We start from the raw sequence: 21,140 nt of genomic DNA, 5'->3' as shown, positions 1-21,140 counted from the left end.
TTTGGCACCTATAAAAGTAACCAACCATTCCATGTGTAAAAAACATAGATGATACAAAAGTATCCCTATTTCACTGCACTGTAAGGTGCTGTGTGCAATGTTAAAAAGTACAAGAATTCAAAGGGAAACGAAGTACTGATGGACTGATCTTTTTCCCCATAACATGCTAGCAAAAGGCAAGAGAAGTGAAGCTGAAAGCTTTACTTCTCTTCAAAAAGTCAGAACAGGTTTAAAAACAGAGCAAAAAGGATGGGGGTCCATAGGAACTATGCGGGAAAGTTGCAAAAAGAAAATCTTTCCCCAACAACCATGGTCTGCTTTATAGATGTAGAGCTTGGACGGTGTGTGCTGGAGAAACCAAGATTAGCTGGGGTGCTCCTGTTACGTAGATCCTGTTTGTTTACTAAGAGGTTGAGTTGTGTATTGTGATCCTTTCTAGCAAGTCCACCATGTTCTCGTCTGGATTTAGGCAGAATCAACAGTACCTTGATGATTAATAACCCAAGACAGAAGAGCAGCTCTACCTGAGACGGTGGATCGTTCTCTCCACAAATGTCTTTAATTTTGTGGTTTTCCGTACTAAAAATTAGGAACCGTCACTGAACTTATAGTAGAATTATGAGGGAATACTGGTACAAGGATAATCCACATCTATTATTTGCACACTCACCTGCAAATGTTTAGGGAAATTGAAAATGGTGGGTACTGCTCCCTCGCGGAGGCGCACTGTTTGGCCTGTTCGGTCGAAGCATTCTTCTGTGAAGTGTGTGGAACACAAGCTGCTGCTTTTCGTTGGCTGCCAGGGTTTGCCATTGGGCAGCAGCCGTCGGAGTGCCAGAACCCATTTCTTCCTTCGCACAGGATCTTTTGGAAACCTACAAGCAAACAGTAACATTGTCAAAACAAGAAGGGATCGCGTACAACACCTCAAGTCCTAGGTGAAGGCAACACACATTGGACAGCTCCAAGACGATCTGTTATGTGATACTTACTTGCACTCGTATGAAACGTGCGCGACAAAGTACAATCCCAGAAAATTCACATCATGATGCAAGTCATTTTACACACTAACCATTTAAGTAAATGTGAAATCTATCAATTTTCACAAGAAGCCTAGATAAGATCACACTCGTCCCTATTTTTACATAACTCTACAAACACTGATGAATAATCCCCCGCAGGAGCTTGCATCACTCGTCGCACATTACAGGTATCACAAAGTAATCACGCATTGCAGCAATAAATAGGTTTAGGTTTTCAGACCTGAAATCTGTTATCAAAGTGACCCCATCATCCCCTTATCCTTTAGCCAATACCCACATAACCATCCCCATGCTCGTGCTGAATGTTCGCTGGTCGGGGCGGTAACCAGTGATAATATTGCCACAAAAAACAAAGCTAAATAAAACAGTGGTGAATATTTAACGAAATACTTAAATATCTACAAATAAATCAACAATGTAATCGTATATAAGGTCCCATATAGTGCTTTTACTAATGTACTTAATATTTATATGTCATGTAGTTCACTATTTTCACCACTGGATGCCGCTGTAAAAGTTCAATCCAATGTAGTTCCCTTTTTGTCCACTGGAGGCTCTCATTCGTTTTGTTTTCCAGTTACCCAGGCCCGCCATTTTCATTCTTCAGTGTTTCCAGCAATGCCCCAGGTGAAGGAGTTCCTGCATTCATCACGGCCTTGGATTTTATTGACAAACTTTTTTTTCCTCCTATGTTTTGGCTAATCCATTGTTGGATCTTTGTATTTATTTCCAGATTACTTTTTGGATGTCTTTTACTTGGTGGCTTGGTTTTATGATTTTTTTTTATCTGGACACAGTTTGGATCGCTGGATTGCTTTTGGGATCTTGGATTTCTTCATATTTTCAGATGGATTTTCTCTTGAAATCTTTGAATTTTGGAATGCTTTCATAGGGCACTGTTTGATCAATGGATTGCTTTCGGTACCTGCATTTTTAGGGTGGCTTTTTTCCTGGATTCTATGGTTTTTTTAATGCTTCTGCTCTGGATACAGTGTTTCGATCGCTGGATTACACTTTGTTTTTGGATCTTTTTTCCTAGATATTTTGGTTTTTGGAATGCTTTCTTTGGATACAGTGTTTGGATTACTGGATTACTGGATTACCTTTGGGAACTTGGATGCCCATTTATTCAGGATTTCTGAACGATTTGACAGGTTAAGGTTCTTGGAAAGGTGTATCTTTTCTTTGAAATCGAAAAAAAAACCATAACTTTTTGGAACGGTGCAACACTTAGAAGGATATTTACAACATGAAGTTTGGTCAATTTAATATTCTAACTTTTTATTCCTCAACACCTGTGATTGCTGAATTTTGTAATGGCTATTAGTCACATTTTTATATTTGAAGTTAAACGCAATGTGCAATGGCATTTTTGGGCATATTTGTTTAAATAGAATTCCACTTGACCATCCCCCTCTTACCGAGTTTTTATTTTTGCCATTTCATTCTATTTTGGATGCCTCTGGCAAATGGCTCAGCAGGACTTTCCAGGAATTGGCAGCCTTGATGGTTGCAAATAAGTGTCTTTACATTGACACATAAGCGGCAGTAGCCAAACCGCTCGCAGCATCAAAGAGCCAGAGGGGACAGACTGCCGAAGGAGTGCATGCATGTAAGCGCAATAACAAAACCAGCAGCCACCGGTTGTGAAAGACTGGAGGGCCTCAGAGGCCAGGCATCCTCTGCCAATAACAGCGGTACAAGGAAAATAGCTAACAGTACATACAAGTAAACAAAACAACAAGGCTGCGTACAAAGAATGTGAAAAGCAGCGTCCAGTCACCTACTCCGAACTGGCGAATACCAAGTCAGTAAAAGGAAAGTAAAATATAATTAAATAAAAGGAAAAAGAAGTGGCTTTTAAAAAGCAGATAACCGTGGAAGCAAGACGGTTCTAACCAGAGTCAATTTGGAAAGGGCTCATAAACCCTTGTTTTTTTGATTTATATTAAATTAATACAATTGTGTGGGTAATTGCATCTCTGGAAGAGTAATCCACCAACCAGAATCCTCTTTCATAAGCTCATGCCAAAAGCATAGTGAACACCTGTGTCCTGCTGCAGGGTGCAACATTTGCACTCACCACTAACTAGTGATATTTGACTCCTGGTGAATAGTAAATGGTGTGGTGAGTGTATGTAAACAATTGAGATGGCGAGTGACTGAATTTCTGCACCCTGCTGCGTCAGTAGCATGATCGCCAGTCAGTGTCACACAGCAGGTTCAAAGGTCACAAGTGCACCTTTGACAGCTGCAGTGACCACCCAGATTCTACAGCAGAGAGGCTGCATTTAAGGTATGAACCTCCTGTTCCAAAGCTATGGAACAGTGTTTGCTGTCCTAGTGGCACAAACTTTAAATACAAGCCACATCGGAGTTTAAGGTTTGGTGGCCAGCATTTCTCAAAATGATCAAGCCACATCAATTTGATATCACTCGTGTCCGTCCTGGGAGTCCAGTTCTCCTGCTGAAGGGTTCGATGTATTCTCCTCCAGGCATTCCATCATTGCTGCTGCTTGCAGGACTGGAAGCCTTGGGGAGGTGGGTGGACGGGCCTCACAAATTTCCTTTGTGAGGGCAGGTAACAGCAACCCCAGAGAAAGCAACGAGTCTCCACAGGAAGCTGTCCTGGGGACAGAGAAGAAAGGGCACTCCCATTCACAAAAGGATTAGCCTCACACAAGGACCCGTCATCCTGTTGAGAATGGAAAGGGTAGACTGAGGGAGCTCTATACAGCTAGATGAAGGTTCCACCATCTTGATTCTCTCTGCTTCCATCCTTCCTTCCTGTACGCTCCATGTACTTTTCCACAAAGCACTTTGGGTGTGTTGTCAGAAGATAACGTCCACTTGTTCTAAGAACAGGGGCATGATCCCTAAAGCAGGCTAGCTTTGGCCCAATCGCCTATGGGCTTTTGCTATCAAAAGAAGGATTCTCCCACTCCTCCTATAATTCGTGCACTTGAACAAAAAAACCTGAGGAAGAATTAATCCGACTTCCCCAAAGTCCTCCACCAGGGAGGTGAAGACTACCTGTGGAGGCGAGCTCCGTGCCTTGCCCATCTCCAGGGACCATTGGATGCAAATTACTGGTGGGACCAGGCCTGTCTCTCTGCCAGCCACTATAGTACTAAGGACCTTGTCATACTGAGGGAGACCTACAGTTGTGGACCAGCCTCTCCTGTGTGTGGGATTGAGAGAGCAAGGACTGAAAACGTATCCTTGAGTCCCTTGATGGAGACTCACTGCAACTGAGATTCAAGGCATCCAGAAACCCTGCGTTTTGGCCATCTAAACAATTCAAACTAGGATTCACACCCGCTTGACATCAAACCATCAGGACCCTCCGTAGCTGCCTTTAGCAATCACCTGCTCTTCGAACTGGTAAACAGCACTTTCAGGCCTGTTCGCCACTGTCTAGCCATCTGCTCTTTTATATAGTGCCACTAACACGTAGGCTTCAGGCCGCTCACAAAGAAAACATAGAAAGACAATGAACGGGGAGAACCTACACACAGAAAGGACGAGCCATAGAAAATGAAGTTTGTCATTTAACCAAAGTTCTTCATCAAAGAAGAACGTCTTCAAATGTTTTTTTTTAAAAGAGCAGTCGAATTACTGTCAGCAAGATGTTTAGGAAGTAGATGCCACAAAGCAGGGGCACAGTAATCAAAACTGGCTGCCCCGGTTTTCTTCAGACGAGTACGTGGTTGACTCAAATACTCGACCACCAGGGATGTGTTTGCTGAAAGGGAGGAGCATGCCCAAAAAAGGATGCTGTTGTGTTATGTTAGAGAATTTCGAAAGTGCACGTTCACCCGGAGGTATCTTGGCGCAGGGGTAGACAGAGGTGCAGCAGCAGACACTAAAACAGATAGGTCTTGAGATCATGACGGAAAGCCAGGTGGTTTGCGCTGGCACGGAGCTGAAAGGGAGGCTGTTCCAAGTTATAGCAGGCCTCACAGAAAAAAGGCACAACCGCCCATCCGGGACAACCTAATACGAGGAACAGCGATCAGAAGAGCCGATTGGGAGCGTAGGGGCCGAGATGGCACATAGCGGGAAGATTTTTCCCATATGCATTCGGCGCCTCGAATTTAGAAAGCGCGATGTACCAGGCACAAAGAATTAAAACAGGATGGACTTCTCAATCGGCAACCAGTGTAGTTGTCTGAGCAACGGCTCATGTGGGCACGAAGATGAGGACGAATCACCGCCCAAGCAGCAGAGTTTTGGAGCAATTGAAGGCGTCTGGTAAGGTGGCTCGGCTGACCTAAGTAAAGAGAGTTACAGTAGTCTGTGGTCCTCAGGACAAGGGCAGCCACCACAGGAGCACGATGTTTGATAGGAATAAAGGGGAGCACCTTACGCAGAATTAAAATCCCCGGATTTGCATACAGACGCCATCTGGGGTGCCATGGAAAGGGAGGAGGAAAACAGAACATCTAAGTTCTTGACTGAGGTTGCAGGTGTAGGACACATGCCTAATGAGGAAGGCTAGAAGTCAGGGGTCCAGAAGGCGTGGGGCTTAGGGGTGACCACCATCAGTACCTCGGTTTTAGAGTCATTGAGCTTTAGCCAATTGGTCGCAATCCAGGCGCCAAGATCTTCCAGTCAGCTTCGTAGAGACGCAGTATCAGCCCTGGTGAGATCAAGACGCACCAGGATCTGCGTATCATCGGCGTACGAATAATATCTGAAGCCATGCAACAGTAAGAGAAGTAGAAGGGGGCAGATGTACATGTTGAAAAGGATGGGGAAAGAGAGCCGATCCCTGCGGGACGCCACAAAGGAGCAGTCCGGGGAGGGAATAGAAAGGAGGCAGAGACACCGACTGGGTCCGGTCGGTCAGAAAGGCTTGGAACCAGTCAAAGAACTGACCGGAGATGCCAGCGTCAGACAGCCGCACTAGCAGAATGGAATGATCTACAGTATCAAAGGTGGTGGATGATAAGTCCAATAAGAGAACCGCACCCACCCAGCCCTGATCAACCAGCCGGGCAAGGTCGCCCATAACAGAGTTGAGTACAGACTGGGTTCCCCTTCTGTGATATAAGGGAGTCGCTCAGTGGCAGTGCCTTTAAATCAATGTAAGAGGTATGGCATCTGCAGGAGAGGCAGACTTCAGGCCATGAATGCCTTTAAGTATCTTGGGGGCAGAAAACACCGGAAAAAGACTACCACAATGCCATGCTGCTTGCTTTGCATAAAAACAAAATGTATTGCTGGGGTCACCTCGCTTGATCAGCTCTGGCCGTGCGAGCCACGGCCGGAGCTCTAGGACAGCCTTGGGCACCTGTCTTCCATGTGGGTCGGCCGTCCCCTAGCCCAGCTGTGGTCCCAGTGAGGCCCAGCAGTGGTCCCGGGGAGCCCTGGCGCGGTCCCTATCCCTTCCTAGACGGAAAACGTGTAATGCAGCCCAACCTGAGCTCAAGGGCGATCGGGTGTGATGTCCCCGGCCTTGGGTGTCTGCCTCGCACGCCGATCGACCGCCCCCCAAGCTCAACAGTGGTCCTGGAAAGCCCCTGCGGGGTCCCTGTGCCTGCCCGGAGGGAATAGCTGCAGGGCAGTCAGACCTCCAGGATGGTCAGGGGCGATGTCCCTGCATTGGGTGCCCGACTCCCACATGGGACAACCGCCCCCATTCCCAACGGTGGTCCCCGTGATGCCCCGGCAGGGTCCCTTATCCCTCCCTAGAGGTAAAAGCTGTAACAGGGCACAGCCAGAGCTCCAGAGCGGTCCGGTGTGCTGCCGCTGGCCTTGGCACCCCGTCTCCCATGTGGGTCGACTGTCCCCAAGACCAGCAGCGGCCCCAGGGATCCCCGGCTGGGTCCCAATCCCTTCCTGGAGAGAAAAGCTGTAACGCGACCAGTGCTTCATGGCTCCTGTGGGTTGTCCAGAAGGCCAAAAACGCTATACATTTCGTCTAGAAAAGCGTTTCGTGTATCAGTGTTTAGACTTTTCTCCTTGCGCCCAGGACAGTGCACCCGCACATGTGATGCCGTTATCATCGGGACACCTGTGGGAAGGTAGTACATGGGGATTCTTTTGGCTGTGATAACGTTTTCATACATTTTCTACTGCGGTTTGTTATACGACCCTATCTTTTCCCAAATGTACCCTACATTTAGTCGCTGCTTTAGACAGTGTACTCTTGTGACCTGCGCAAGTCTCCGATCATTCAAAAGGACAGTCTGTGTATGCTTGGCATTCTTCACCACATTGGTTTTTCTTATTTTCAAATGCCAAGTCAGTCAGTCGATGCCGTCAGCATAAAAATACTTTGTACAATAGCTTGGCTTTTGCCTCGGGCCATTGCTTTTTTTGTGAGACGTGTGATTTTCTAACTAGGAGTCAGGGGGAAAGTAGCTGTGCATTGTTTTTCTGTATATTCATGGAAGCCATGACCTTAACAGTGCAAACATGTCCAACATATGTAGTTTCTTAGTTACACACAGTAAATATATACAGGAATACAATGGGTACAGGGAGATACATATGTACAGGTAAAACAGTGGGTACAGGGAGATACAATTGACAGAATTTATTGGGCAGTGAATAGTTTACATTATATACATTTTAGGCAATATACAGTTACGCAGGTAATGGTCAAACTGTTGCATGTTTGTGGGAATTATGAGCTATACAGCTTTGTAATGCATACGGTGCATCATTTGAGATCAACCCGTTTTTCATGTCTTTCCTAAATGTATAGGAGGATTGGTCTGCTCTTAGTGTAGTAGGTAGGAAGTTCCAGAGTTGAGCCATGACTGGGAAGCTGCTGCCACCTGCTTTTTTAAGTTTGTACCTGGGCACTTGTAGGCAGTTGGAGTAAGAGGACCTAGGAGATGATGAAGTAGGACGTGGTGATTTTTGGAGGTATTGCTTGGCTGCGTTATTGAGGCTTTTATAAGTGAAGGATGCTGTTTTAAGCTGTAGTCTCTCCTTGATGGAGAGCCAGTTGTTGTCACGTCTAGTGGCAGATGTGTTGTCTGCCAGGTATGCTCATGGCAGTCCCGAGTGCATTATTCTGTAGGATCCGGAGTTTCTTGATAATATATTTGTTAACGCCTAGGTACAGCGCATTACAATAGTCCATTTTGGATGATACTAGGGTACCGGCTAAGGTAGTGCAGCTCTTCACAGATAGAAAGGGTTTGCAAGAGTGTATAAGCTTGCATGTATATGCTGTCGCAGAGGCTGTTGCACTAACTTGTTTGCGCATGTTCATGGAGGAGTCTAGGTAAAAACCCAAAGTTTTTACCTCGTTAGCAACTTTAATAATGTTTCCATCAATGCTGAAGGAACTGTATTGGTTCACTTAGTTTATTCATGTTAGTAGGAGTGGCTTAGTGGAGAAGCTGTCTTCTCATCATTCAGGCAGAGACCGGCCTCAATGATGAGGTAGATTTTATTTATGAGGGTAAGATCTCTGTGATAATCGCCAGTTAGAGGTATGAGGATCTGGGTGTCATCTGCATAATTAGTGTAGGTGACACCCAGATGGTCCAGATCATCAAACAATGGTTTAGTGAACACATTGTACATGGTTGGCGATACACAAGATCCTTGTGGAACTCCACAGGAAATTGGGATAGGGTCGGCTGTGGCAGAGAAGACTCATGGATCTATTGTTTAAAAAGGAGTTGATCCATGATGTTGCTTCTGTTGAGAAATGTACCGTTGTGTAAAGGTGCTTAAATAACACCTTATGATCAACCAGATCAAAGGCGGCGGACAAATCCAACAGAAGCAAGAGTGTCGATTTCCCTTTGTCTTTCAGATTGTCAATCTGGATCTTTAGGTCAATCAGGGCAGTTTCTGTGCCGGGCTGGGGCCTAAAGCCAGATTGGCAGAGTCTGAGTAGCTTAGTAGTTTCCAGATAGTTTATTTGGTTGTAAGCGACATTTGTCGATGATCTTTAGTAGAAAAGTGACTGTCGTGATAGGTCTGAAATTTGTCGGTATGTTTGGGTCTAGTGATGTTGGTTTTAATAGTGGTAGTACAAGAGGCATTGATCAATGAGGTGAGGAAAGGGGCGAGTACACTCCCTGCTTCTCTTATGACAGAAGCTGGGCAGGCATCACCTTGACAGTTGGAAGGTTTGAGTGAGGTTATGATTTTTTGCACTTCTTGGGGAGACACTGGGGTGAATTTGAAGCGTTCGGCTGGCTATGGGGTAGTAGGGCTCCGATTCCCAATGTTCCCCTGAGGAGGCAAATTTCGTTTTTGAGCATAATTATTTTATTGGCTTGTGCCTCTTGAATTTTGGTGCACCTTTTTTATCTTTAATGCAGTTGTCTGTTGGGGGTGGGGGGGATTGAAGTTCTCTTAGGATGATAAACAGTTCTCTAGTACCAGAGCTTGCTTTGTCGGTCCTATTGTTAAATGTATCACATTTAGCTGCAAGAATGTCTTCTTTATAGGTGGCTGTAGTTTTTAGTAAGATGTCTTTATTCGCTGTGGAAGGTTTTCTTTTCCAGATAGTTTCAAGTCTCCTTTTTTTCATTTCTTTACATGTTTGAGTTTGGGAGAGAACCAGGTGTTGTGCTCTGGGTTTGCTTTTCCACATTTTTAGACGGGCAATAGCGTCTAAGACTGAGGTAATAGGTTGGTTATATAGATTCACTAGCTCTGCCGGATCTGAAGAAGGTGGTAGAGGTTTAAGCAATGGATGGAGGAATGGTTTAAGGTTGTCTAACGTGATATTTTTCTTATTCCTAGTTTGAATGGGTGGAGCAATTGATCTCTCTCTACCCGGCAAAGTGCAATTTTGCAGGTTAAATGTTAGTAGAAAGTGGTCCGTCCATGATTGCGGTTCTATGGAGGTCATATTCATTGCACAGTTGAGGTCTGCTACCCAGTCTAGGGTGCATCCTTTATCATGTGTGTGTAAGAGGGCTCTGAGTGAGCCCTAGCTCAGATAAGGAGTTGGCCATAGTCCGAGCAGATTGGTCTGTGGGGTCATTAAATCCTAGATTGAAGTCACCTAGTAGAAAGACTTGTGATGAGGGCTTTGTGTTCGTTGAGCTCCGAAGGAACCTGTGGGTCTATAGATCGACTGAAGTGTTATGGTACGTGAGGAGGTGAGCGGGAGCTTGATTGTCAGCGATTCACAAGATGTTATGGGGTCAGTCCAGAGTGCTAGTGAGGCGGCGGCGGCGATCAAGGCAATGCTGCCACCTTCAGAGGATTCTCCATCCAATCTAATCCCTGTACAGTTCTCTGGTGTAGCCATGAGCAAGGGCGGGCCTGCCGCAGCATGTAGCCAGCAAGCCCAACTTCTTTTCCCAATTATTAAGTCGCCAATCTCAACTGCATGGGCTACCAAGGATCTGGCATTGATCGGAGCTCCATGGATGACGACAGGGCTCTTGCTGTGGGCCAGTGGGTTTGGAGTGCTTGGAGTTAGTTTCAAGCACTTTGGGGTTGTTTTCTGGGGCTTTTATGAGGCTATGTGAGTGACTGTTTGTGAGTAGGGTGGCAGCAGGTCATCTGTAATCTTTGCCCAGTATGGTAGCAAGCCTGGCATTTCAAACTATAGTTGGGCAAGGGCATTTGGTGGTATCCGGTTGTATTTTCGAAAACACATTTTCAACATGCCATTTTGCCGACCAAAGAATTCCCCCAAAATAATTTCTGAATGTATTATTTTTTATTTTATATGTTTTATCTTTGTTTCGTTGGTAAAAAAATAAAAAAGTCAATAAAAAAAATTTAAAAAAACAGGGATTTGGGGGGGGGGTATTCGACATTGTTTTTTTCTCGGCATTTTTGTGTCAACAAAATGGCATTTCCAAAATGTGTGACGTTCGAAAATGTCACTATAAACCCATTTGGTAGTAGCTGAGTAAGGGGGTTGTAAACTAGTGTCGGGATTACTATGACTACAGTCCTGTGAGAAACCCAGAGACTTTTTGTAGTTATGGCATACTTTCATAGCTAAGGGCTGAGGTAAGTATTTAACGGTAGAGATGATATGTCTTGGATTCAGTGGTGGGAGGAAGGAAGTGGGCTTGATTCTACCAGTGAGAGAACGAGCTGGAAGGAAGAAGGTAGGTTTGATGCCACAGTCGGCAACATAGTGGTTGGACATGGCAGGTGTCTCTCTGGGCTTGTCTGTGATGGGCCAGAAGAGATTTAGGCTGGGCGGTGGTAGCACTTAAAATACAGATGATAATATGAAAAGCAGTACAAGGTAAGGCATTGTCATAAATCGAAAAAAGTCATGCATATTTACGAGTCACAGTGGTGAAGTTAAGTAACAAGCATACAATACTATAGATTTACTTAGCAAATTATTACAAATGTGCACGGGCATAGTATGTGAAGGCAACGAGAATACAGGCGGCTTGGACTAAAGGCAGTGCTAAGGGGCACACATTTAGTGTAGTGGCAGGCCAATCCCGAGTGCAACTAGTCGCGGTAGGCGCATAGGTCTAGGCTGTAAAGGTAATTCGAGATAGTTTGGGGTTGTAGCTTTCTGGAGCCACGTGAACAAATAGGCCGGTACTTGTCAGTACTATGGGAAGAATCAATCATAAATGTAGGCAAAAAAGTCTGCGTGAAGGTACATTTTGTTGTGAGTAACAGTGATAGAGTAGCAGTAGCTGCGACTAGTTTGTAGACTTTGGTGTCTGTAGTATGCACAGTCGGAATTGTAATTAGCTAGGTACAAGCAAAAGTACACTATGTTGTGCTTAGTTAATCAAGGGGGCACACGTAAGGTGTTTAGATGGACATCTGTTACAAATTGTGATGGTCACAACAGGCATTAGAGTGTGAAGCATCAGGCAGCAATAACAACCTAATAGAAATTGTAAGGCTGCGTAATGTTGGGGCGATAAGGCTGTCAGGTATTAGACGTTATGCAGGTCATACGGATACGAGACAGTCAGCAGCTGTTTATGGTGATACTGTAATCAGGTATGTGCAGTACATTTAGATATTTGACAGTGCAAGATAAGGTGGTGGGTCGAAATCATCAAGCCCGGGTCAACGGTGGAGGATTCTAAGACAGAGGCGTGTGGTGGTGATAAGCCGGCCTTGCAAAATGTTTGGAGGGGGGCACAAGGTAAGATTTTTCGGGCAGAGGTGTTTAGGCAATGTTTGAGGATGGAATGGTTTTAGAGGATAAATGATAGTCTTAAGCTGTGGAAGAATTTGGGCCCGTGGGAAGGTCGCAGAGAATGTTAAGGAGCAGATTTCCACGTCCTGCGGTCTCATTCGGCCCGGACAGGCACAGACAGGCTTGTCCCTTTTGAAGGAATGCCTTCTGATGGGAGGGCCGGCTAACGCCTCAGGTCCTAGCTGCGCCAGGAAATAGTGGCTCGGGGCCAATCGGCCTGCCGTAAGTAGTTGCTAGGCAACTAATAAACAAAGTGGACGGCGGCCATTTTGTACACTTCCTTGTGTGGCATGGCGATGCGGGAAGCAGGTAATGCTGCAGAAATGCTTTGAATTCACCTCAGGAAGCATGGGTACACCTTCCGGGGCAATATGGCAGTGTAGGCAATAGTCTTACCCTTGGGGTCTACTAGATTGGGGAGATGCTTCTCCTGAAACAATACGGGTCGGCAACGAGGCTGGTTGGGCTCCTAGTTGGGTACATATTTGTTACCTGACCTGCAGAAATTACTCCTTCCTGAACTTGAACCACTTCCTGAACTTGGAATTGAATCTACTATTCAGAAATGTATGCCTTTCTGTGTTCCCATTGAGCTTTCCAATGCCCCTCTTCCATTAGGTGCAAGCGGGTCCTATTTTTTTTAAAAAAGGGAAATATCGCCTACCTCCACAAAACTCAGCGTACACTTATGGAAAGAAATATATATACTTTCCACTTAACCTGTTCTTAAAAGCTTGGGAAATGCTGAATTCAGAACTGAAAACCTTTAGTTCCTAGCTCTTACAAGAAAACACAAAATCTGATCACTTTGTTATTTTCTCACACCTCCCTACAGCAAACCACAAATCCTTGGTGGCATTATGACCGCCTACATGTGGGAAGAAAAGGGTGAAAATGTAGCCAGGACATCACTTATAAAAAAAAGATACAAGGGATACAAGGGATTGAAGGCCGATATACCGAAATATAAAAAAAAAGGCTCATCGCTGGGAGGGAAAGGGCGCTTACCCAGTTGCCCATGACTTAATGGCATGTGGTTACCCTCGTTTTGCACCTCAGTGTAGGCTTGGATGTCTAAACTCCAGACTCCCACTAGAGCATGGGTGCACAACATACGGCCCGCGGGCCAGTTGCGGCCTGCCATGCCCTTTTGACCGGCCCGCGAGGCACAAAGACTTTCAGTCTTTGTTGTCTTCCGGGCCGGTGAAAACACTGGCCCTCATTGGCTCAGCACACACACGCATCACGTCGCTCCTAAGTGCCACGTAATGCGTGTGTGCTGCACCAATGGAGGGCCAGCACTACGGCTGGCGTGGTCCATAAGGCTTGATGCCGGAAGGCATTTCAGCCTTGGACCACGCCAGTCGTAGTGCGATTCCAGCGTTCCAGCTTACCTGCCGCTTACCTGCCTGCCTTCCAGCACGTCTCCGGTAAGTGGTCTGTTTGTGTTTGTGTGTCGGGTTTGTTTTGCTTTATGTTTGTGTGTGTATGTTGCGGGGGGGGGGGTATGTGTCGGATGTGTATGAATGTTTGTATTTGAATGTATTTTGTGTGTATGTTGAGATGCGGGGGTGGGGGGTGTCGGATGTGTATGAATGTTTGGATTTTAATGTTTTTTGTGTGTATGTTGAGATGCGGGGGTGGGGGGTGTCGGATGTGTATGAATGTTTGGATTTTAATGTATTTTGTGTATGTTGAGATGCGGGGGTGGGGAGGGTGTCGGATGTGTATGAATGTTTGGATTTTAATGTATTTTGTGTGTATGTTGAGATGCGGGGGGGTGTGTCGGATGTGTATGAATGTATTTGAATGTATTTTGTGTGTATGTTGAGATGTGGGGGCGGTGTGTGAATGTTTGTATTGGAATGTATTTTGTGTGTATGTTGAGATGTGGGGGGGTGTGTGAATGTTTGTATTTGAATGTATTTTGTGTGTATGTTGAGATGCGGGGGTGGGGGGGTGTCGGATGTGTGTCGGATGTGTATGAATGTTTTGATTTGAATGTTTTTTGTGTGCTGAGTTGGGGGGTGGGGGTTCGGGTCTGTATGGGTGCTTGTTTGAGAGTTTGCTGATTTGGGGGGGTGGGGGGTTCGGGTCTGTATGGGTGCATGTTTGTGTGTGTGCTGAGTTGGAGGGGTGGGGGGTTCGGGTCTGTATGGGTGCATGCTTGAGTGTGTGTGTGCTGAGTTGGGGGTGGGGGTTTGGAGTTGGGGGGGTGGGGTGTTCGGGTCTGTATGGGTGCATATTTGTGTGTGTGCTGATTTGGGGGGTGGGGGGTTCGGGTCTGTATGGGTGCATGTTTGTGTGTGTGCTGAGTTGGGGGGTGGGGGGTTCGGGTCTGTATGGGTGCATGTTTGTGTGTGTGCTGAGTTGGGGGGTGGGGGGTTCGGGTCTGTATGGGTGTATGTTTGTGTGTGTGCCGAGTTGGGGGGTTTGGTTGGGGGTGAGGGGGCCATGGGGCATAGTGTTTGGTTGGGGGTGAGGGGGCCATGGGGCATAATGTTTGGTTGGGGGTGAGGGGGCCATGGGGCATAATGTTTGGTTGGGGGTGAGGGGGCCATGGGGCATAATGTTTGGTTGGGGGTGAGGGGGCCATGGGGCATAATGTTCGTTGGGGGTGAGGGACATGGGGCATAATGTTTGGTTGGGGGTGAGGGACATGGGGCATAGTGTATCTAGGGTCAATAAAATATATATAAGTTAAACAGGCGAGATACAATAACTAAATAGAAATAAACTCCAACAATGGAAAATGTGTGGTACAAAATGTAAGTTTGAAATGCAAATAAAAATCGTTACCCCTTAAAAACATTCTTTTTCCATGTGTTTAGTACAAATTGGGGGTTTAAAAAGCCTCCTGCCACGCCCCGCCTACCGCCCCGCCCACATTTACTTTTCGGCCCACTATAGCCCTCATGTAAGGTACTTTCGGCCCTCTGTCAAAATCAGTTGTGCACCCCTGCACTAGAGAGAATATACAGAGTACTAAGACGTTGAAGAAGCAGGGAGTAGTGAGGATTACTCCCCAGGTAACTATGTCCAGCTCCATCAAGTTATCTTAAGCCCAACTTGCCATTTTAAACTACTGGAAATACATTTCCACAACTCTGTACACAAGTTACCAAACTTACTATCTAAAGCCACTTAAGACACATCCCACAGACTCTACCTATGAGTTATCACAAACTGACTTTCCTTTTATTAATGCTGGAAATACTGCCACGAGGAAGAGGAGCTGAGTAATCACGAAATAACGGAAACACACGCTGCGTTTTAGTTGTTGCGAGCGCATATTGGCAAGCAGGACATTTACAAAGGGTAATAAGCTGATGAGCTGAGCCTGCCCAGAGAACTTCTATCTGCTCGGTGCTGACTGATAAACTGCCAGGGTGTAAGCGAGTTCCGTGGAGCCAACCAGCGCCTGGGAGGAACTGAGGGAGGCAGACTGCAGAGTTCCGAAAGCCGAAGGAGGAAGGACGGCTTCATGGCACCAAAAGGAAACCAAAGTAAATGTTATGAATGAGGTGGAACAAAGGGTGCAATTTGTATTAAAGAGACATAATATAATAACAAGAGACTGTCAAGTGTGCACAGTATGCACATAGAGAAAGTCCCGGTAGGGGAGTATACCAGGCATTTCAAGTTACAAGTTTATTAAAGCAAGTATATGAGATACAAGCCCAGCCAATTTAGTCAAAGATTGTGCGACATCCCTGGCCCCATTTATCACTACCTTTATCAATGCCTCCTTCACCAACAGCACTGTCCCGCGTGCCCTTAAGGAAGCCTGGGTGCGACCACAACTAAAGAAACCCACCCTTGTCCCCGACTCCCCAAACTACCGTCCAATAACCACTGTGCTCTTCCTGCTGAAACTTCTTGACAAGGCCGCCTACCTACAGATCCAGTCCTACCTGGAAACTCATAACATTCTAGGTAAAAGACAATCTGGCTTCCACACCCGTCACGGAACGGAATCAGCCCTACTAGACCTTAAGAATCGACTTCTCGAAGCCATAGACAAAGGCAAAACCTCACTCCTACTGACACTGCTCACTTCTCACAAGAAGCTACAGCGTGGATCACCTATTTCCTAGAGGGCCGAGCCATGTGGGTCTTCTCCGACCAGGCCTCAGCCTCTCCATCCGCCATTGAATGCGGAGTGCCACAAGGATCATGTACCTCCCCCACTCTCTACAACCTATTCACCCTTCCCCTGTTCAGCGACTTAGAAGAATTCGGCATAGCTTTTACTAACTATGCCAACGGCACGCAAAATCTTCTCCCACTAACCGGAAACTATGAAAAAGACCTCAACACCCACCAGAAGACATATGCACACATCCAGGCTTGGATCGCAGCCAATGGTGTCCGTTTAAATGGGGAAATGACAGAAATCCTACTAGTACGCCCATAGGATTCCCTAAAAAAACTAGACAAATACAGCTCCTATACAGTATTGAGAACTCAATTATCACAGCCTCCACTGCAGTGAAAACTCTCGGTGTATATCTGGAGTCCACCCCATCAATGGACAGACAAGTTAGTGCCATCTCATTGTCAGCTGCACTTACAACAAAAACCATAAATGCAGTAAAACCTCACCTATCACCAAATAACTGCCTTAACATTGCCAGAGGCACAATTGGCACAAAACTCTACTATTGTAACATCCTACTCCTAGGCACATCTGCAAACAACATTAACAGATTACAAATTGCACAAAACAGCACCCTTCGAGCCGCCTTAAGCATCCCTAGGAAAAAGCACATCTCCCAGGCAAGAAAAGACGCCCACTGGCTCCCTATCAAAGAACGCATAACATTCAAGGCCCTCACGATCACACACAAATGCCTCGCCCAGACAGCCCCGGCATACCTAGCAGAAAGAATTCACCAGGCCCCGGCCTATAGAGCAACACGTGACCAATATGCCCACCTACTCTGAGTCCCAGCCTTCAACAGAGCGAAAGCTGGTGGCACCAGCTTTGAAGTCCTAGCCCCAAAAGCCTGCAATGCGCTCCCACTCAGTTTAAGAAATTAACAAGCCGTCACAATATTTAGGAATGAGCTAAAAACAAAGCTATTTAATTAGACCATTTGCAAAATGTCCTGCCTCCAATACTGTTCTTCTATAACCTTGGAACACCATCAGCACTGTCATGTTAACCTGTACTACTGCCTTTGAAATATCTGTTACAACCTGTATTACTGTGTTATTAAGTGAATATCCTGTAACTCCGCCACGATGCCTCTGGGCCGCTTGGCGCTCTATAAATCCAAATAAATAAATGAGCACAAGTGTTTTCGCATGTAAAGAAAGCCCTGGCAGGGGAGTATACCAGGCATCTCAAGTAACAAGTAGATGAGAATAAGTGGTTTGCATACAAATAAAGCCCTGGCAGGAGAAGTATTCCAGGCATTCAACAATCATAAGTGTTTACTTATAAGACAAGTCCCAGCAAGAGAGTGTGCCAGGCAAGATCAAGCTGGACAAAATAGGAAATAAGATTATATGAGATAAATCCTGACAAAAATATAACAAGAAAAAGTGGAGGGGTGTGAGTGAAACCTATCCACAAGTGGAGGAAGCCTGGCAGGGGAGTACACCAGGCAGTGCAATAAGAGTCAGATTGTTAATCCAGTTAAATTGTATTCCAATTATGTTGATTCAAAGAAGCTCAGTGAAGGAAGACTAGCAGGAGAGTCCACCAATATTCAGTTACTATGTACACTAATTCTACCATTGAGTGAAGAGAAATCCAGGGGAACACTATCAACCTAGACTTTTTGTGTTGGAGGTAAACATTTCTTTGTTTATTTGAACATTTGTACACTTCAAGATCAGAGAAACTTCCCTTTCACCTTAGAGTTCATTTTAGAATGTGAGGGTCAGAATAGGACTTTGGATGCAGAACTGGTTGTTTCAGATATTCCGACAAAAGAACCAACCCATTAGTTGTCTTTCAATAGGGAAAATGCCTCTTATAGCAGGGACAGATGGGCATGTTCCAAACCCCTTTTTGTTCAATACATATCTACGGCCAAAAACATAAACCCACTGTGTCATTCCATGTTCCAAAAACATGACCCCTCACAGGAGACTACAACTAACGACTTTTCCACATTAAATACAAATGAAATGATTGGACTTAAAAATGTCAAATTATGTTCTTTGGTACAGTTTTTCCATAGCCCAAGATAATCAAACGTGACCAAGAAAAGTCTGGAAGCATGGCTGTATATGCCCTGGAGGATTTATAGTCATAATGTCGAAAAATAAATGTCGACAAACAAAAATGTCGAAAAAAAAATGTCGAAAACAATGTCGACATCCTATACATATAATGTAAAGAGTCATTTTTTAGAAAAAAAAATGTCAATTAGAACTATCAACACCTCACCCAACACCCCCCTGCCACCCCCCTGCCACCCCCCCCACCACCCTCTCACCCCTCATACTCAACACATTCTAATTATATATTTATTTATTTTTTCACTAAATAATTAAACAAAAAGAGTATCATTTACTATGGGAGGGTCCTCCCCAACCCCCCCTCACCCAACACCCCCCTGCCACCCCCCTGCCACCCCCCCCACCACCCTCTCACCCCTCATACTCAACACATTCCAATTATATATTTATTTATATATTCAATAAATACATAAAAAAAGAGTATCATTTACTATGGGGGGGTCCCCCCCCAACCCCTCCTCACCCAGGGGGGGTCCCCCCCAACCCCTCCTCACCCAACACCCCCCTGCCACCCCCCCACCACCCTCTCACCCCTCATTCTCAACACATAGTAATTGTATATTTATTTATTTATTCAATAATTAAATAAATAAAAATAGTATCATTTACTATGGGGGTGTCCCCCCCAACCCCCCTCACCCAACACCCCCTGCCACCCCCAAACCCCCCACCACCCTCTCACCCCTCATACTCAAACACATTTTAGTTATATATTTATTTATCTATTTATACAATAAATAAAAAAAATTCGAAAAAATATCGAAAAAATGTCGACATTATTGTTTGTCGACATTATTTTTTTCGACATTTATTTTTCGACATTTTGACTGTCGACATTATGACTGCCCACCGCCCTGGAGCACTTAAGGAGCCCGGAAGGATGGGATGGTAGCATGGCTATAATTGCCCTGGAGCACTTGACGAGTCTGGAGGGATGGGATGCTGGCATGGCTGTTTTTGCCCTTGAGCACTTAAGGAGAGTTTTGAAGGGTGGGATGCTAGCATGGCTGTACTTGCCCTGGAGCACTTGAGGAGCCTGGAGGGATGGGATGCTGGCATGGCTATAATTGCCCTGGAGCACTTAAGGAGAGTTTTGAAGTGTGGGATGCTAGCATGGCTGTACTTGCCATGGAGCACTTAAGGAGAAGTCTGGAGGGATGGGATGCTGGCATGGCTGTATTTGCCCTGGAGCACTTGAGGAGTCTGGAGGGATGGGATGCTGGCATGGCTGTATATGCCCTGGAGCACTTAAGGAGTCCGGAGGTATGGGATGTTGGCATGGCTGTACTTGCCCTGGAGCACTTAAGGAGGGGTCTGGAAGGATGGGATGCTGGAATGGCTGTATATGCCCTGGAGCACTTAAGGAGTCCGGAGGTATGGGATGTTGGCATGGCTGTACTTGCCCTGGAGCACTTAAGGAGGGGTCTGGAAGGATGGGATGCTGGCATGGCTGTATATGCCCTGGAGCACTTAAGGAGGAGTCTGGAGCGATGAAGTGCTGGCATGGCTATAATTGCCCTGGAGCACTTAAGGAGAGTCGTGAAGGATGGGATGCTGGCATATCTATAATTGCCCTGAGTCGGGAAGGAAGGGATTCTAGCATGGCTATAATTGCCCTGGAGCACTTAAGGAGGAGCCCGGAAGGATGGGATTCTGGCATGGCTGTACTTGCCCTGGAGCACTTAAGGAGGAGCCCGGAAGGATGGGATTCTGGCATGGCTGTACTTGCCCTGGAGCACTTAAGGAGAGTTTTGAAGGATGGGATGCTAGCATGGCTGTACTTGCCATGGAGCACTTAAGGAGAAGTCTGGAGGGATGGGATGCTGGCATGGCTGTATTTGCCCTGGAGCACTTAAGGAGAGTCGTGAAGGATGGGATGTTGGCATATCTATAATTGCCCTGAGTCGGGAAGGAAGGGATTCTAGCATGGCTATAATTGCACTGGAGCACTTAAGGAGGAGCCCGGAAGTATGGGATGCTGGAATGGCTGTACTTGCCCTGGAGCACTTAAGGTGTCCGGAAGGATGGGATTCTGGCATGGCTGTACTTCCCTGGAGCACTTGAGAAATCTGGAGGGATGGGATGCTGGCATGGCTGTATATGCCCTGGAGCACTTAAGGAGGAGTCTGGAAGGATGGGATGCTGGCATGGCTATAATTGCCCTGGAGCACTTAAGGAGGAGTCTGGAGGGATGAAGTGCTGGCATGGCTATAATTGCCCTGGAGCACTTAAGGAGAGTCGTGAAGGATGGGATGCTGGCATATCTATAATTGCCCCGAGTCGGGAAGGAAGGGATTCTAGCATGGCTATAATTGCCCTGGAGCACTTAAGGCGTCAGGAAGGATGGGATGCCCGCATGGCTGTACTTGAACCAGAGCACTTTATTAATCACAAACACCAAAGTGCTGTTTTTATTTAAACAGTCTATTCGGAATCGATTTCGGAGGTAGCTGTGGGTGTGAGGTTGTGTGTGTGTTGTTTGTACAGCTCAATACAACATTGACATAATCTCATACCAATTCCCATGAAGAGGAGCGCAGCTCGAGGATTAGGATTGTGCGACACCAACTTCAGAAAAAAAGTGGGTTGGGACGATCACAGCACAGTCCATGTGAATGAATTTGTCCAATGATTTACTCTGCTTGGAATGTTTGCAGCGTCACTGGCTGTATTTCTCTCGTGGGGCGGTTTATTTTATTTATTTATATTGCGCC

At 46.0% G+C, this 21,140-nt stretch overlaps 1 protein-coding gene across 2 annotated transcripts in view; it reads right to left on the bottom strand.

The window, feature by feature from the left end:
- LOC138517020 (uro-adherence factor A-like) overlaps positions 1-21,140 on the bottom strand; it is a 367,547-nt gene that overhangs the window by 256,366 nt on the left and 90,041 nt on the right. For both annotated transcript variants that reach the window (XM_069632527.1, XM_069632528.1), the window contains exon 2: positions 671-875. In XM_069632527.1, the coding sequence (XP_069488628.1) occupies positions 671-875 (205 nt within the window). The remainder of the gene's footprint in view (positions 1-670; positions 876-21,140) is intronic.

Source organism: Ambystoma mexicanum, chromosome 6q (assembly GCF_040938575.1).
Source record: "Ambystoma mexicanum isolate Mex_15411 chromosome 6q, UKY_AmexF1_1, whole genome shotgun sequence".
Classification (NCBI taxonomy): Eukaryota; Metazoa; Chordata; class Amphibia; order Caudata; family Ambystomatidae; genus Ambystoma; species Ambystoma mexicanum.
The sequence above is the reverse complement of the archived record's forward strand: the minus strand, read 5'-3'. Positions and strand labels throughout refer to the sequence as shown.